The 19024-nt window shown below is 47.4% G+C and overlaps 1 protein-coding gene across 6 annotated transcripts in view; it reads left to right on the top strand.

Annotated features, from left to right (window-relative positions):
- The window catches only part of LOC142466914 (uncharacterized), a 608435-nt gene extending 591652 nt beyond the window's left edge, over nucleotides 1-16783 (top strand). For 3 of the 6 annotated variants that reach the window (XM_075572531.1, XM_075572529.1, XM_075572532.1), the window contains one exon: nucleotides 12746-16783. In XM_075572531.1, the coding sequence (XP_075428646.1) occupies nucleotides 13305-15455 (2151 nt within the window). In that variant the 5' untranslated portion in view covers nucleotides 12746-13304 and the 3' untranslated portion in view covers nucleotides 15456-16783. Of the gene's footprint in view, nucleotides 1-7094; nucleotides 7215-12742 lie in introns of those variants that run through there. The other 3 variants (XM_075572533.1, XM_075572530.1, XM_075572534.1) reach the window with 2 other exon arrangements.
- Nucleotides 16784-19024: the final 2241 nt, after the last annotated feature.

Raw genomic sequence — 19024 nt, 5'->3', positions numbered from 1 at the left:
GGGAGAGAGAGAGTGTGTGTGTGATGCAGAGGGAGAGGGGGAGAGAGAGAGAGTGTGTGTGTGTGATGCAGAGAGAGAGAGAGAGTGACGCAGAGAGAGAGTGTGGGTGTGTGATGCAGAGGGAGAGGGGGGGAGAGAGAGAGTATGTGACCAGAGGGAGAGAGAGAGTGTTTGTGACCAGAGGGAGAGGGAGAGTGTGTGTGTGTGACGCAGAGGGAGAGGGAGAGTGTGTGTGATGCAGAGGGAGAGTGTGTGTGATGGAGAGGGAAAGTGTGTGTGGCGCAGAGAGAAGGAGAGTGTGTGTGATGCAGAGAGGGAGTGTGTGTGTGACGGAGAGGGAAAGTGTGTGTCACGCAGAGGGAAAGTGTGTGTGAGTGAGGCAGAGGGAGTGTGAGAGTGTGTGTGACGCAGAGGGAGAGTGTGTGTGAGTGAGGCAGAGGCAGATGCAGATGCAGAGGGAGAGTGTGTGTGACGCAGAGGGAGAGTGTGTGTCACGCAGAGGGAAAGTGTGTGTGAGAGAGGCAGAGGGAGAGTGAAAGTGTGTGTGATGCAGAGGGAGAGTGTGTGTGACGCAGAGAGAGAGTGTGTGTGACTCAGAGGGAGAGTGTGTGTGATGCAGAGGGAAAGTGTGTGTCACGCAGAGGGAAAGTGTGTGTGAGAGAGGCAGAGGGAGAGTGAAAGTGTGTGTGATGCAGAGGGAGAGTGTGTGTGAGTGAGGCAGAGGCAGACGGAGAGGGAGAGTGTGTGTGACGCAGAGGGAGAGTGTGTGTGACGCAGAGGGAGAGTGTGTGTGACGCAGAGGGAGAGTGTGTGTGACGCAGAGGGAGAGTGTGTGTGACGCAGAGGGAGAGTGTGTTACTAAGAGGGAGAGTGTGTGTGAGTGAGGCAGAGAGAGAGAGAGTGTGTGTGTGACGCAGAGGGAGAGGGAGAGTGTGTGTGTGACGCAGAGGGAGAGAAAGAGTGTGTGTGTGTGTGTGTGTGTGTGTGTGTGTGTGTGTGTGTGTGTGTGTGTGTGTGTGTGTGTGTGTGTGTGTGTGACGCAGAGGGAGAGAGAGAGAGAGAGAGAGAGAGAGTGTGTGTGTGACGCAGAGGGAGAGGGAGGTAGAGAGAGAGTGTGTGACGCAGAGAGAGAGAGAGTATTTGTGTGTGACGCAGAGGGAGAGAGAGTGTGTGTGTGATGCAGAGAAAGAGTGTGTGTGTGTGACGCAGAGGGAGAGAGAGAGAGTGTGTGACCCAGAGGGAGAGAGAGAGAGGGTGTGGTGCAGAGGGATAGAGAGTGTGTGACGCAGAGGGAGAGAGAGAGAGAGAGAGAGAGTGTGAGAGAGAGAGTGTGTGTGACGCAGAGGGAGAGCGAGAGTGTATGTGTGACACACAGGGAGGGAGAGTGTGTGTGTGTGTGTGTGACACAGAGGGAGAGAGAGTGTGTGTGTGTGTGTGTGACGCAGAGGAAGAGAGATTGTGTGTGACACAGAGGGAGAGAGAGATAGTGTGCGTGTGAGGCAGAGAGAGAGAGAGTGTGTGTGTGACGCAGAGGGAGAGGGAGAGAGTGTGTGTGTGTGTGTGTGTGTGTGACGCAGAGGAAGAGAGAGTGTGTGTGACACAGAGGGAGAGAGAGATAGTGTGCGTGTGACGCAGAGAGAGAGAGTGTGTGTGTGTCGCGGAGGGAGTGAGTGTGACGCAGAGGGTGAGCGTGTGTGACACAGAGGGAGAAGGTGTGTGTGTGAGGGAGAGGGCGTGTGTCGCAGAGAGAGAGTGTGTGTGTGTCGCAGAGAGAGTGTGTGTGATGCAGAGGGAGTGTGTGTGATGCAGAGGGAGTGTGTGTGACGCAGAGGGAGTGTGTGTGACGCAGAGGGAGAGGGAGAGTGTGTGTGATGAAAGGAAGAGAGAGAGTGCGACACAGGGAGAGTGTGTGACGCAGAGGGAGAGAGGGAAAGTGTGTGTGACACAGAGGGTGTGGGTGAGTATGTGTGACACAGAGGGAGAGTGAGTGTGACAGAGGGAGAGTGTGTGTGACGCAGAGGGAGAGTGTGTGTGACGCAGAGGGAGAGGGAAAGTGTATGTGGCGCAGAGGGAGAGTGTATGTGGCGCAGAGGGAGAGTGTGTGTGTGACGCAGAAGGAGAGGGAAAGTGTGTGTGATGCAGAGGGAGTGTGTGTGACGCAGAGGGAGTGTGTGTGACGCAGAGGGAGAGGGAGAGGGAGAGTGTGTGTGATGAAAGGAAGAGAGAGAGTGTGACACAGGGAGAGTGTGTGACGTAGAGGGAGAGAGGGAAAGTGTGTGTGACACAGAGGGTGTGGGTGAGTATGTGTGACACAGAGGGAGAGTGAGTGTGACAGAGGGAGAGTGTGTGTGACGCAGAGAGAGAGTGTGTGTGTGACACAGAGAGAGAGAGAAAGTGTGTGTGACGCAGAGGGAGAGAGAGAGTGTGTGTGAAGCAGAGGGAGAGAGAGTGTGTGTGTGACGCAGAGGGAGAGAGAGTGTGTGTGTGTGACGCAGAGGGAGAGAGAGAGAGAGAGAGTGTGTGTGTGACACAGAGAGAGAGAGAGTATTTGTGTGTGACGCAGAGGGAGAGAGGGGGAGAGAGAGAGTGTGTGACCCAGAGGGAGAGAGAGAGTGTGTGTGATGCAGAGGGAGAGAGAGTGTGTGACGCAGAGGGAGAGAGAGAGTGTGAGAGAGAGAGAGTGTGTGTGACGTAGAGGGAGAGCGAGAGTGTGTGTGTGACACAGAGGAAGAGAGAGTGTGTGTGACACAGAGGGAGAGAGAGAGAGTGTGTGCTTGTGACGCAGAGAGAGAGAGAGTGTGTGTGACACAGAGAGAGAGAGAGAGTGTGTGTGTGACGCAGAGCTAGAGAGAGAGTGTGTGTGACTCAGAGGGAGGGAGAGAGAGAGAGTGTGTGTGTGACGCAGAGAGAGAGTGTGTGTGTGTGACGCAGAGGTAGAGAGAGAGTGTGTGTGACGCAGAGGGAGAGTGTGTGTGATGCAGAGGGAGAGTATGTGTGACGCAGAGGGAGAGTGTGTGTGAGTGAGACAGAGGGAGAGTGTGTGTGATGCAGAGGAAGAGGGAGAGTGTGTGTGACGCAGAGGGAGAGGGAGAGTGCGTGTGACGCAGAGGGAGAGGGAGAGTGTGTGTGACGCAGTGGGAGATTGTGTGTGACGCAGAGGGAGAGGAAGAGTGTGTGTGCCCAGAGGGAGAGGGAGAGTGTGTGTGACCAGAGGGAGAGGGAGAGTGTGTGTGATGCAGAGGGAGAGGGAGAGTGTGTGCGCCGAGAGGGAGAGTGTGTGTGGCGCAGAGGGAGAGGGAGAGGGTGTGTGTGATGCAGAGGGAAATTGTGTGTGACGCAGAGGGAAAGTGTGTGTGGGTGAGGGAGAGGGAGAGTGCGTGTGATGCAGAGGGAGAGTGTGTGTGAGTGAGGCAGAGGGAGAGGGAGAGTGTGTGTGACGCAGAGGGAGACTGTGTGTGACGCAGAGGGAGAGTGTGTGTGATGCAGATGGAGAAGGAGTGTGAATACAAAACTAACTAAAAAAAACTCTCTACCAGCGCTTGATCCAAGTGATAGACTAATTGGTGTGATAACAACAATTGTGTGATTACAATGTGATTGCATATGCAGCCAAGGGGGCAATAAACAATGGATTGTTCAAATCCAATACCATACAAATACAAATACAAAAAATGTCCCCGGCGCAAAGTGTGGTGATGATAATTACAGTACCATATCGAAAGACAGTCCTGTTTGAAAAGTCAGTCCTGGTAGTAGAATGATTAATCAACAATGTGAGGTAGATTTTCCTCTAGGCGTGTTCCCTTATGTTGTCTGCAATGACAGATAAAGAAAACACACCATTGCGCAGTATACAGACTCAATTCCTCTGAAGAGGAAAATCCCTACTTACAGGATATTTTCTTGTTCATTTGGGGGAGAGAATCTGTTCTTTAGCTCTCTTCCTCCACCTTGATCTCCACGGGCCCCTCTTGGTTCCTAAGGTGGCTCTCTTCAACTCGGTCTGCGTCGTCCCAGTAGCAGCATACACCGCAACAACCGTGGTTGGAGAAAATTGAAAGACAGCCTCAGGAGATCTCCTGAGGAAGTGACGTAGCGTCACGAAACACGTAGAGAGGAGGAGCCTAGTACAGTGCACGTTGTAAGCTGTCACCTGCGTTGCATCTCGTGGTGTGGGGAGAACTTCGGGCGCTGCGCCGCTGATGTCATTGGTTGGCGCGCGACGTCGTGAACAACACACCATTGAGTGGACATAGGCTGCGGACGGCATTCTTGAGCGGCATGTTTGCCCTCGCAAAATGTGAGTGTAACATCACTGCTTTTTAACATTGTTAAAGAAAATTTGCGGAGTACACTAGGCTGTCTTTCAATTTTCTCCAACTACGGTTGTTGCGGTGTATGCTGCTACTGGGACGACGCAGACCGAGTTGAAGAGAGCCACCTTAGGAACCAAGAGGGGCCCGTGGAGATCAAGGTGGAGGAAGAGAGCTAAAGAACAGATTCTCTCCCCCAAATGAACAAGAAAATATCCTGTAAGTAGGGATTTTCCTCTTCAGGTTGGGGCAATTGAGTCTGTATACTGCGCAATGGTGTGTTTTCTTTATCTGTCATTGCAGACAACATAAGGGAACACACCTAGAGGAAAATCTACCTCACATTGTTGATGAATCATTCTACTACCAGGACTGACTTTTCAAACAGGACTGTCTTTCGAGATGGAGAGGGAGAGTGTGTGTGACGCAGAAGGAGAGTGTGTGTGACGCAGAGGGAGAGTGTGTGTGACGCAGAGGGAGAGGGATAGAGTTTGTGACGCAGAGGGAGAGTGTGTGTCCAGAGGGAGAGTGTGTGTGACACAAAGGGAGAGGGAGAGTATGTGTGACGCAGAGGGAGAGGGTGTGTGGCGCAGGTAGGGGGATTTTTGTTTGTTTTTTCTGGCACGAGCATGGGAATTGATTTAAAACCACGTGCGCTGCTTGGCAGGTCGTCAGCGGTCAAAATCCTGTTGACCGGGCGACCGGATTTGTTGACCACTGATGATATACATATGTGTTTGTGTGTGTAAACATTGCATTTTATTAAACACTATGATATAAATATATATCTATATCATAGTGTTTAATAAAATGCAATATTGTATGGGGAAGAATCAGTAACACAGTAAGTACAGACTCATTGTTCCCTAAAATAAACCTTTAAACAATTGTATTAAAAAATTAACACAGTTTTGGAATTCACTGGATGATACTGGTATAGCTTAATTAAGTATGAATAATATCTGTGATGTCAAATGCAATAATTGGGCATTTGGTTCCTGATTTAACAATGGAGATTTAGCAGAAAGTTGGGTCATCCTATAACTATTAGAGACCTGGTTACATAGTGCGGTAACGGGAACGCCCGGTGACTGAGATGTGAACTTCTAATAGGACACATTTTATTCATTGTACAAACATTGTCTCTCTGCGATATCATCCTGGATGACCCTCCGCCGATTTAAACTTAACATGACAAAAAGAGAGCTCCTCATACTTCCTCCCAAACCTGGCCTTACTACCACCTTCCACATTACTGTTGGAAGTACACATCATTCATCCAGTAGCCCAAGCACGCTGCGTAAGAGTCACACATGACTCATCTCTCACATTCTCCTCTCGCATTCAAAACGTCTCTAAAACCTGTTGCTTTTTGCTCTGCAATATTACAAAGATTCGCCATTTCCTCTGTTGCTCGACTGCTAAAACTCTGACTCAGGCCCTCATTCCCTCCCGTCTCGACTACTGTAACCTCCTGTTGTCCGGCCTTCCTGCCTCTCACCTGTCTCCCCTACAATCTATCCAAAACACTGCTGCCAAAATCACTCTCCTCTTTCCTAAATCTGTCTCAGCGTCTCCCCTGCTGAAATCTCTCTGCTGGCTTCCTATCAAATCCCGTATCACACATGCAATTCTCCTCCTCACTTTTAAAGCTTTACATGCCCCTCCTTACATCTCATCCCTAATTTCTCACTATGCACCATCCTGATTCTTGCGTTCTTCTCAAGGATGTCTTCTCTCTACCCACTTTGTATCTAAAGCTCTCTCCCGCCTTAAACCTTTCTTACTGACTGCCCCACACCTCTGGAATGCCCTTCCCCTCGATACCCGACTAGCATCCACTCTATCCACCTTTAATACCCACCTTAAGACCCACTTGCTTAAAGAAGCATATGAGTAGCACCGTAGATATTACTAGACACATGATACTTAAAGCTTGGTCCCCTGCAGAAGCACATACCAAAATACCCTCCTACTGTTTCTGTTCGTTCCTCCTACATACCAATTTGATTGTAAGCTCCTCGGAGCAGGGAATCCTCTTCCTAAATGTTACGTTTGTCTGAAGCACTTATTCCCATGACCTGTTATTTATATTATATTATTTATTTATATGATTAACACGTGTATAACTACTGTGAAGCGCTATGTACATTAATGGCGCTATACAAATAAAGACATACAATACAATACAAACAGTTTTTCATTATACATTTGTTGCAGGGTACATGCAACCACACGCGGGTTTTTTTGATAAGGCTTAGTTATTGAGGCTTAAAAATGACAGCACACAAAAACAAAACAGCTTCTTGTCAGCATACAAAAACAAAATAGCTTCTTGTCAGCATACAAAAAACAAAATAGCTTCTCTTCAGCATAGAAAAACAAAACAGCTTCTTTTCAGCATGCAGGACACAGACAGTTCATCAAACATGTACTTTGAAAACAGACCTTGTAGCAGTAATCTTACTTCAGCATATCACTCCTGTCTCCTAACCAGCCTAGCTTGCATGTGTGTACAGCCTGGGGTTTTTAAAAAACCTTGATGAGGCAGCTGGGCTCAGACTAATTAACTCAGCTGAAAGTTAACCACCTCCCTGCTGTACTGCAGACCTACACATAGGTCTGCCAGGCATATGGCTGGTGACGTTTATTTACCCTGTCAAATTCCTCCCCTGTTAGTGTGTGGCTGGGGCCACGCGCGGCTGAAGACCGACCATCCACCCCTTCTCTAGAGAAGAAATCAGCATTTGCATTTTCTTTTTCAGGTCTGTGCTGAATCTCAAACGAGAAGGGTTGGAGGGCCATATAACACCTGGTCGACCTAGCATTAGAGTCTTTCATAGTACTTAACCACTTCAATGGAGCATGGTCTGTCACCAGAGTAAAATGGACTCCTGCAAGGTAATGCCACAAAGCCTCAATTGCCCATTTTACCGCGAGGCACTCCTTCTCAATCACTGAGTAGTTTTTTTCCCTCGGGAACAATTTTCTACTCAGAAAAAGGATTGGATGTTCCACTCCCTTAAACTGTTGTGACAACACTGCCCCTAGCCCTATCTCTGATGCATCGGTTTGCACTACAAAAGGCCTATTGAAGTCTGGGCTTCTAAGTACGGGACCCTCTGATAGGCACTTTTTTATGTCCTCAAAGGCTCTCTGACACTCGCTTGACCATACCACTTGTGATGGGGCGGACTTTTTTGTGAGGTACGTTAATGGGGCTGCAACTTCCGAGTAGTTGGTGATGTACCGCCGATAGTACCCTGCTAAACCCAGCAGAGAGCGTACCTGCATTTTTGTTTGGGGGGTCGGAACTTCTTTCAGGGCAACTACCTTGTCGGCTAATGGCCTTACTTTTCCACCTCCCACTGCATACCCTAAATATTTGGTTTCCGTCTTACCTAAGGCACATTTCTTAGGGTTGGTTGTGAGCCTGCCTCTCTTAGAGATTTGAGGACCACTTTCAGCCTATTTAGATGGACCCACCAGTGTTTACTATAAATGACAAAGTCATCTAGGTAGGCTGTGGCATAAGCCCTATGAAGTCTCAGCACTTTATCCATGAGTCTCTGAAATGGTGCTGGGGCTCCATGCAGTCCCAATGGCATTGTCACAAACTGGTATAAACCCATGGGAGTGACAAAGGCTGTTTTGCATTTGGACTTTTCCTCTAAAGGTATTTGCCAGTATCCTTTTGTTAAATCCAGCGTGGATATATATTCCGCGTTACCAAGGGCGTCAATTAACTCGTCCACCCTTGGCATCGAATATGCGTCAAACTTGGATACCGCATTGACCTTTCGGAGGTCCACACAAAATCTTACCTTCCCATCGGGTTTAGGGACCATAACTAGTGGACTACACCACTCACTGCATGATTCCTCAATCACGCCTAAGTGTAACATTTCTTGTATCTCCTTCTCTACCAGGGCCTTACAGCTTTCATGTACTGATAGGGTATTTTATATTTATAAAAAACAAAACATATTTACAAATATATCAATACAAAAGCAACAGACTTAAATTAAAATATACAATTTTTTCAGAATATTTACACTGTATACAGAAAATATTTCCACATTTATATCTGAACCCCCGTCCATCTTCTCTCCCAGGACTTTGTATCCCAAATGACTTTCTCCCCCTGCTTTATTTTCTTTATCTGCTCTAGAACCTGTTCAACTGCACAGGTTACAGGCACAAGAACCTTTTCTGTGGAGAGAAGACTGCGGGTGATCCACAACCTGTATTTCACAAGTGCATTAATTAACACCACTGTGCTACCATTGTAACCCTGCCATGTACTGATAGGGATCCCCCGCAACTGTCAAAAATGTATGGTAGATGTAGGTGCTCCTTAGGTAAGTATTAATAGTAGCAACCAGAGAAAAGAAACCTAGATTGGGCACTGAAAACATCTATTGGGTGATATGTGAAGAATTTAAAACAAACTTTAATAGACCACTTAAAATAATGGGGAGTAAAACGAGTATTAAATGCTTAGATCCTAGCATATGAACATGTAATATAAATGTTCTGGATCAACAATATAGATAGCAAAGGCACTCTTGATGAGTGTCTCGCAGTCAAGACAGGTGGGTAGAATGACCCATCTGTCAACTTAACCAGAGTAGTGAAACTCAGCTGTAGTGATAAATAACAGTTCACAGACCCTGATAACACACTAAAGCAAAAGACCACAGAGTGGGATCCTAGCCAGGTCTGCCAAAATGTCAGAAGGTATTCTTTTGACAAGGTGACACTGGTTATGGGCTAGGTAGATGAAGTGGTGGTGAAGGTACACGTTGCTGTTTAGTGTAAATGGAGAATCGGGGTCTAGAGATATAGCCCAGTTTACCTGGATATATATGGCAGATCCGAAGTGTGGTAGAACTGGGTGTGTAGGGATCTAATTAGTCCCTAGCCAAATTAATTAAGGCAAATATATGGCACTGATACATACACTGGCTACACTGATAGAGAGACAGGCACAACTCAGTGTATGATTAGCCTGTCGTCCCCCACAATGAATATAAAGCCCCCTCTCACTTGCCTTGAGAAAGCGTTGTTACGTGAAATGCGCGTGTCGGGTGCACGCGCAGGACTCAGATGCTCACACGCGAGTCAGCTGGCAGCACTGTCTATCAGCATCTGCTACGTGTTTTTTTTTTAAGTGGCTCCTACATTGGATTACACAAAGGTGCTTTTTCCAGCAGTCTGCTACTCATTCTGTCTACACTATGCAAGATAGGTGTACATTTGTGCACCCTACTTATGTGATTTAACGATCTATCCTCGCACTAGCACTGACCCTTTATTGACCAGCCCTGATTAACAGAGCAGGTGTCGGGTCAGTGCCATTTATTATACAGCTACTACTAGCTACTGAAGACTGTACTGTGTGAATCTCTCACACCACACAGATATATTCATTGTGGGGGGCGACAGGCTAATCATACACTGAGTTGTGCCTGTTTCTCTATCAGTGTAGCCAGTGTATGTATCACTGCCATATATTTGCCTTAATTAATTTGGCTAGGGACTAATTAGATCCCTACACACCCAGTTCTACCACACCTCGGATCTGTCATATATATCCAGGTAAACTGGGCTATATCTCTAGACACTGATTCTCCATTTATACTAAACAGCAACGTGTACCTTCACCACCACTTCATCTACCTAGCCCATAACCAGCGTCACCTCGTCAAAAGAATACCTTCTGACATTTTGGCAGACTTGGCTAGGATCCCACTCTGTGGTCTTTTGCTTTAGTGTGTTATCAGGGTCTGTGCACTGTTATTTATCACTTCAGCTGAGTTTCACTACTCTGGTTAAGTTTACAGATGGGTCATTCTACCCACCTGTCTTGACTGCGAGACACTCATCAAGAGTGCCTCTGCTATCTATATTGTTGATCAAGAACATTTATATTACATGTTCATATGCTATGATCATCTGCTCATCAATTTTTATCTCTTTATCATATTGTCTAGCAAGAACTGGGTCTTCCCTTTGCCTCTGGCAAAAATCAGGGAGGTATAGGTCTGGTAAATCTTCAAGGCCCATATCCCCCTCCTTCTGGCCACCCCCAGCCATCACTTGTGACTTATGGCCACTAGTACTGTCACCTTGAGAGCCAGATTTCTGCAACCAGTCCTTTTTGTCAGAGAGTCTCTGCTTTCGAGTCTTTGGAACCCGGTGTCTACAGGGAAAAAGGTCTGCCAAGAAAGGGAACAGTTTACCTGGGTTCTCCTGAGCCATAGAATATGGCTCCTCATGAGAGACTGGAGCCATTAGGTCTGAAAAGAAAGGCCAGTCCCGACTGAGCACCACGGGGGCAGGGAGCCAAGGAGCGACTCCTACTTCGAGGTAGGCCTCCTGACCTTTTACCTGTAGCCAGATTTTGGCCGTCGGATACTGTTTTACATCACCGTGTATACATTCTATACTCCATGGGGAGTCAAAGGAACAAACGTTAGGTAGTAACAGTTCGTGGAAGACCAAAGTTTTCCCAGAGCCTGAATCTACAAGGGCCTGAACGGTTTTACCCCCAATCTGGGCTGAAAGTAGCCAGGGCTTGTAATTTTCTCCAGTGAAGGCCGAGGCGACAGTCCTGCTGAAGGAACAATCCATCTGTGGACAGTCCACATGCCGGTGGCCTTATTCTCCAGAGGTGGAACATGGAGAGGGTTCCCTCGCAGGAGGATGCCGCGGATAGCGCTCCGCTGGACTGGATACTAGAGACCAGGCATCTAGTGGGTCCTGTGGGCGATGTCCTCGGAAGTTCCTCTCATTTGGCGACAAGCCGACATCAGGAAGGGGATGAGGGTCTCGGCAGTGCCCGGCGTTTGGACCTCTCCCTTGTTAGAAGGACCGCTCCTTTCGTGGCACTTGGCGGTTGCTTATGGAGGGGCCGTAGTTTCCCCATTGGTCCGGTCTCCCACTTTTGGCGTTCGCAAGCGCCGGTAAAGCCAGATCCGTCGGGTCCAAGACACTCGCCTGGTCCTCGACCCCAAGGAAGTTCTCAACGAGTCGGACAGCCAAAGCTAGGGTATCAGCAGCATGGCGTTTTACACAAGAGCGTGCGGAAGGGGTTATTACTTGTATGAATAGTTCCAACACAACTTGTTCAAGAACAGTTTCCTTAGTGTGTTGCTCAGGTTGTATCCAGCGGTTATACAAGTCCAATAACCGCTGAGCTAGGACCCGGGTCTCATCTTAGAGGTATACTTCAGGTTCCGAACTGCTGCCAGTAGGTCTCTGGGGTCAGACCTAAGCGATCCAGTATGGCACCTTTTACTTGTTTGTAATCCATTGTCTGTCCGCTGGGAGGCCCTGATATGCGGCCTGGGCTTCTCCTATAAGGACTGGTGCCAAAGCGATTGCCCAGCGGTCTGCAGACCAGCCCTGGGCTTCGGCAACCCTTTGAAATGTCACTAGAAAAGCCTCTGGATCCTCGTTCGGAGCCATTTTCCTCAGGAGGACTGAGGGTTTGTTCGCAAGTTCTCGACTGGAAGAACCCTGGAATTGGGTCAGCAGCCTGGCCAACCACTTATCCTGTGCTGCCTGCTGCTGGGTTAGGAGCTGGGTTTGCTGCTGCAATAGTCTTTCATCTCTCTCTGCCTGTAGTTGGGCCTGCTCGCACTTCTGACACCATATGTTGCAGGGTTAATGCAACCACGTGCGGGTTTTCTTGATAAGTTTTATTTATTGAGCCTTAAAAATTACAGCACACAAAAACGAAACAGCTTCTTGTCAGCATACAAAAAAAAATAGCTTCTTGCCAGCATACAAAAACAAAATAGCTTCTCTTCAGCATAGAAAAACAAGACAGCTTCTTTTCAGCATGCAGGACACAGACAGCTCATCAAACATGTACTTTGAAAACAGACCTTGTAACAGTAATCTTACTTCAGCATATCACTCCTGTCTCCTGACCAGCCTAGCTTGCTTGTGTGTACAGCCTGGGGATTTTAAAACACCTTGATGAGGCAGCTGGGCTCAGACTAATTAACTCAGCTGAAAGTTTACATCCTCACTGCTGCACTGCAGACCTACACATAGGTCTGCCAGGCATATGGCTGGTGACGTTTATATACCCTGTCACAACCTTCAGAACTGAATCTATCGACTTACTATCCATCATAGGATTTGAAAAGATTTCTACTACTTTAATTGGTGTTTTGCAGCTGGTGAGATTTCCTTTTAAATTGTTAAATATTAAGATCCACTTTAAATGTATTATCCACTATATCTACTCTCCCGGCCCTAATGCTGCACATGTTGTGCTAAAACCTTCATTTTTACAATGTACATCTACAGTTTACTTTCATCCTAAACTTTTTGTGATTTGTCAACTTACCTCTCCTGCATGGCCTTTTCTACAACAGTTTGTATAACAGTGACTTTTTTTATCTCTTCTACAGTAGTACAAAGACAAGCACCAATAATCCACCCAGGCCAACACTGCAAGGTTGCGTTTAGCAGTCAGGATTACCTCCTCAAACATCTGAAGTTCAAACACCCAAATGAGTATATGGAAAAGATGAAGACAGAACAACCTTGCAACATTCCAATAAATATGACAGAAAATGCATCTTTCAACCAGTCAAGGCAATTAATAAACAATGTAACTGCTTCTCCTGACACAAAATATATATATTAGCAGCTGCCACAGGAAAAGATCTTGGAGAAAGTGGGAAGAGTCTGACTTGGTTATCAGACCAGAACCTAGAGAAGAGAACACAGACTGGGGAGAGACCGCATGTATGTGGGGAATCTGGGAAGGGATTTAGACGGTTATCCAAGCTGAACATACACAAGAGAACACACACAGGGGAGAGACCACATGTATGTGGGGAATGTGTGAAGGGATTTAGTTCCTTATCCAGCCTGATCAGACACAAGAGGTCTCACACAGGGGAGAACCCGCATGTATGTGGGGAATGTGGGAAGGGATTTAGTGATGTATCCGGCCAAAAAATACACATGAGGACACACACAGGGGAGAGACCACGTGTATGTGGGAAATGTGGGAAGGGATTTAGTCAGTTATCCAGCCTGAACAAACACATGAGGACACACACAGGGGAGAAATCACAGGAATGTGGGGAATGTGGGAAGGGATTTAGTGATTTATCTTACCTGAACACACACATGAGGACACACACAGGGGAGAGACCGTATATATGTGGGGAATGTGGGAAGGGATTTAGTCAGTTAGACAACCTGAACACACACATGAGGAGACACACAGGGGAGAAACCGCATGTATGTGGGGAATGTGGGAAGCGATTTAGTCAGTTATTCAGCCTGAACACACACATGAGGACACACACAGGGTTGAAACCACATGTATGTGGGGAATGTGGGAAGGGATTTAGACGGTTATCCAAGCTGAACATACACAAGAGAACACACACAGGGGAGAGACCACATGTATGTGGGGAATGTGTGAAGGGATTTAGTTCCTTATCCAGCCTGATCAGACACAAGAGGTCTCACACAGGGGAGAAACTGCATGTATGTGGGGAATGTGGGAAGGGATTTAGTGATGTATCTGGCCTAAAAACACACATGAGGACACACACAGGGGAGAGACCACATGTATGTGGGGAATGTGGGAAGGGATTTAGTCAGTTATCCAGCCTGAATACACACATGAGGACACACACAGGGGAGAAACCGCATGTATGTGGGGAATGTGGGAAGGGATTTAGTGATTTATCTCACCTGGACATACACAAGAGGACACACACAGGGGAGAGACCGCATGTATGTGGGGAATGTGGGAAGGGATTTAGTCAGTTAGCCAACCTGAACACACACATGAGTACACACACAGGGGAGAAACCGCATGTATGTGGGGAATGTGGGAAGGGATTTCGTGTGTTAACCCAACTGAACACACACAAGATGACACACACAGGGGAGAGACCGCATGTATGTGGGGAATGTGGGAAGCGATTTAGTCAGTTATCCAGCCTGAACACACACATGAGGATACACACAGGGGATAGACCACATGTATGTGGGGAATGTGGGAAGGGATTTAGAGGGTTATCCAACCTAAACATACACAAGAGAACACATACAGGGGAGAGACCGCATGCATGTGGGGAATGTGGTAAGGGATTTAGTCGGTTATCCCACCTGAACACACACATGAGGACACACACAGGGGAGAGACCGCATGTATGTGGGGAATGTGGGAAGGGATTTAGTCGGTTATACAGCCTGATCATACACCAGAGAACACACACAGGGGAGAGACCGCATGTATGTGGAGAATGTGGGAAGGGATTTAGTGACTTATCCAGCCTGAAAAAACACATGAGGACTCACACAGGGGAGAGACCGCATGTATGTGGGGAATGTGGGAAGGGATTTAGTCAGTCACCCAACCTGAACAAACACATGAGGACACACACAGGGGAGAGACCGCATGTATGTGGGGAATGTGGGAAGGGATGTAGTGACTTATCCAGTCTGAACATACACCAGAGAACACACACCGGGGAGAGACCGCATGTATGTGGAGAATGTGGAAAGGGATTTGGTGACTTATGCAGCCTGAAGATACACAAGAGGACACACACAGGGGAGAGACCACATGTATGTGGGGAATGTGGGAAGCGATTTAGTCAGTTATCCCACCTGAACACACACAAGAGGTCGCACACTGGGGAGAGACCACATGTATGTGGGGAATGTGGGAAGGGATTTAGGGATTTATCCCACCTGGACACACACAAGAGGACACACACAGGTGAGAGACCGTATGTATGTGGGGAATGTGGAAAGGGATTTAGTGATTTATCCCACCTGAACACACACAAGAGGACACACACAGGGGAGAAACCGCATGTATGTGAGGATTGTGGGAAGGAATTTAGTCAGTTATCCAGCCTGAACACACACAAGAGGACACACACAGGGGAGAGACCACATGTATGTGGGAAATGTGGAAAGGGATTTAGTCAGTTATCCCACCTGAACACACACAAGAGGACACACACAGGGGAGAGACCACATGTATGTGGGGAATGTGGGAAGGTATTTAGTCGGTTATCCCACCTGAACACACACAAGAGGACACACACAGGGGAGAGACCTATCTCTAAAGCCAGGCATGTTTAGGGATAACCAGCTACTAAGACGCTCACATATAAGTGAACACGTTTATCTGTGTTACGCTAAATCACAATGAAATGTGACTTTAGTTTATGGTGCATAAAACAAGCATTTTAAAAGGATTTTAAAAAGTTATAATTTTTTTAATGCATGGTATTTGAATCATTCTTATTGTAGTTTTATTTTTATTTTTTAAATGATGTTCTTAATAATGTTTATATTTCCATGCTGTTGTTTCTAATAAAATGTGCGTTCCCCATTATGCTGAAGCTGTCTGTAGGCAACAACAAGGAAAGTGCAAAAATGGAGCACTACACATGCGTGGTGAATAGAGAGATGTGTGTCCTAAAAGTAGTAAAATGTATTGGATCATGGAGCAAAGGCTAAGAACCCAAACCAACATGTTTCAAGCCCAAAGGCTCATTATCAAGGTAAAAAAGAGACCGTACTTACAGGAGTGTATTTGTACCCTCTAGACACACTGATGCCTACCCCATGCTGACCGGGCGATCCTCCTACTGACGCACGGCGCATGACATCAGAGCATGTACATTTGAACAACAAAACTTTATTAACGCAAACACTTTGGTAGTACACACACAAAAGCATATACATACTGTCACAGGGTGAATGAACGTCACCAGCTCTATGCCTGTCAGACGTATGTGTAGGTATTCAGTGCAGCAGTGACGAGGTTAATTTTCAGCTGGGAAGCTCCTGACAATTAGTTTGGTCCCAGCTGCATAATCAAGGTGTTTTAAAAACCCCAGTGTAGAGGGAGAGAGGGGGTGGCCCGGTATTAAAGGGGTTGCACCCCATTTGGCCACCCCTGACCGCACCAGGGAGACAAGGGGTTAACTGGGCTGAGGTCCAGAAATGTGATGTAACCCTTGTTATGACATGTAAATGTATTTTCCCCTGTTCCATTGTAATGTCTGGTTACTCAGTGTTTGCATCACACACACACTAGAATCCATCCGGGAGCACAAGGGTTAATAATTCTTTAATGATTATAGCTCTTTGTGTAGTTTTCCCGCCTTTTCAGGCACCATTTTGCAGGTCCCCATTGGCCGCCATTAGGGCTCAATGCATTTCAATAGGAATTGGTGCTGTTTTCGTCCTGTTTCCTGTAGTGACCAGCAGGTGGCGTCCGAGAGGGAGAGCGGCGGTTTCCCATTGAAAGTCAATGGGCTCATTGACTTCAATGGAGATGCCTCGAGGTAACCTAGTTGGCTGCCGTCCAGACCGCAAACCGCAAAGCGGATACAATGTCCTTCAAAAGAGCTAAAATCACTGGGTCAAGTTCAACGTCAATTAGCGGGGAAATAAACTGTTTTAGGGCACCTAGGGATAAAATTCTTTTTGCCCCTAGTTCCTAAGCGTCCCCCCACTCGACCACCACCGGGTCCCCGAATCCTGGACCCCCGATAAGGGTCGAACCAGATAGAGTGGGTCGCGCCATAGGCTTTGCCGGCGGCGGCAGAAACGGCTCAGAAAAATGACTAAGTGTGAAATGCTGAATTTTAGGAATCCATATCTCCGGTTCCGGAGGGTCCAGCGGATCAGGGTTTGGGGTATCTGTAGCCACTGCTCCGGCATCGCTGCAGAACCATCCTTGACCCGCTTGGACCAACCCGACGGAGTATGGACCCCCTTGAAGTTCGGGACTTTTCCCATAGACTTCAATGGCAGAAAACCCCCATTGACTTCAATGGCGGCGATTTACCATTGAAAGTCTATGGCGGAGCTGCCCGTTGTTTTCAATGGGGATTTAGAGAAAAGCTGAGATTTCTTTTTCAATGGAGATTTTTGTATTAAAATGATTTAATGTGCATTTGTGTAACTCCGGTTTCTTAGGTCGTAGCAAGTCGCTTTTTTGACCATATGGTGTCCCAGTTCTGGCAATGCGAACTGGGAAGTTTGGACCTGCTAAACCTAACGGAACCGGATATTTTAATACGTTTATGTTTTATGCTTAATAGTGTATCCTAAGGTAGGGATAAGTTCAAAAGGAAATTCTTTTGGGCCATAAGGTAGCAGATGGCCCTGGGGACGCCGCTATGTCTAGGATTTAAGTGCTGTTCAAAGAGTTTTATCACCCTCACTGTTTATCCGAAGCCCAAACCAGGGCAGGTCTTAAGTGTTCCAGTTAACACCTTTCAACAAAGGTTTTCCTGCCAGAACTCCAAATAGTAGACTTTCTGGCATTCCTGACGTAAATGTGGGGCTTCAGAAATGAGACCCCCAGAGTTCTACTGCCCATGTGCCAACTAGCAGGGGGGCATGGGTCAGAATGCTTTCCCACGTTAGTGAGTGGCTGGAGGTAATTGTAAACCAATCCCCTGTGCTTAAGGTTAAGAATAGAAGGAGAATGGTTTATAAACGGCTGTCCACCCATATATCCTTTGTCTTCGTTTGCTGATATGGTTACCTGATATCACCTGAATGATTTCCTCACTGCTGAAAGAAATGCTACATCATACTTCTCATTCCCCAACCCTTAAGTAAGTGTACTTCTTGTTTGTTACTGTATTATCTGTTGTGTTCACCTTTATTCTAAGGAATAAATACAATTTATTATATCTTAAGCCTCGTTCAGTTCAAACCCAATTATTTTTGTGTAATATTAATAAGCCTGTGGAAGCTATCGTCACAGGCGTATTAATATAACTGGTGGCAGCTGGTGGGACTGAACTGGACCTGGATTACAGTATTCTGCGGGGTACTGTGATCCAGTGGGAACTTGATAGTAATTGCAAGTTCCTGGGACTAAAGATATTGAACACACAGTAGTGCAACAAGTAACGCAAGTTGTCACACCACCTCACTGCTGTGACCCAGAACTCAGAGCCATGAGTGAAGCGGAGAACCTCTATTACCTGAGAACTAGAACTCAGCTAAAGGACAAGTGCCGTGCCTATGGACTGGAATATGTGGACCAGGCGGTCGAGGACATGGTTGCTGCAGTCACCGCATATGAAGCTGAGCATCCAGAGGTCCTGGAAGTAGCTCAGCTTGCCCTTTTACAGCCGCCCGGAGATCAGGGACTGAACCCAGTGCCGGGCTGGCAGGATCCCGGGGAGGGATCAAGTGCACCTCCCAGGACAAGTGCAGCAGGAGGGGCACGGGTAGCTGCGGCTACCAGTCCCTTTACCCCTGAAATGCTGGCACTGATAACAGCGTGGGGAGACCGAGGGACACCGGAGGAGCGGCTACAGTTTATCTCTATGGCAGTGAACAGACCCGCTTATTGCCCCCCGGTCCGACCCCCCAAAGATGAACTCCAACTGGACAAGCACAGTCTCACCAAGTATGTGGAGGGCACTGATCAGATTGACATGTTTCTAAGGAACTTTGAAATGCAGTGCCGGCGGTACGGGGTGCTTCCCCAGCATAGGGTTGCACGCCTGGACCCGCTACTCTCCGGCTTGGCTAAACCGACTTTGATGGCGCTTACAGAGGAGTTTGCTGATGACTATGACCACCTGAAAGAACTTTTGCTGTTTCAGCACGGTTTTACCCCTGAAGCTTACCGGGGTAAGTTCCGGCTGGCGGAGAGGCACCCTCAGGAGACC

Source organism: Ascaphus truei, chromosome 15 (genome assembly GCF_040206685.1).
Source record: "Ascaphus truei isolate aAscTru1 chromosome 15, aAscTru1.hap1, whole genome shotgun sequence".
Taxonomy (NCBI): Eukaryota; Metazoa; Chordata; class Amphibia; order Anura; family Ascaphidae; genus Ascaphus; species Ascaphus truei.
This window is presented reverse-complemented; position numbering and strand designations above follow the sequence as displayed.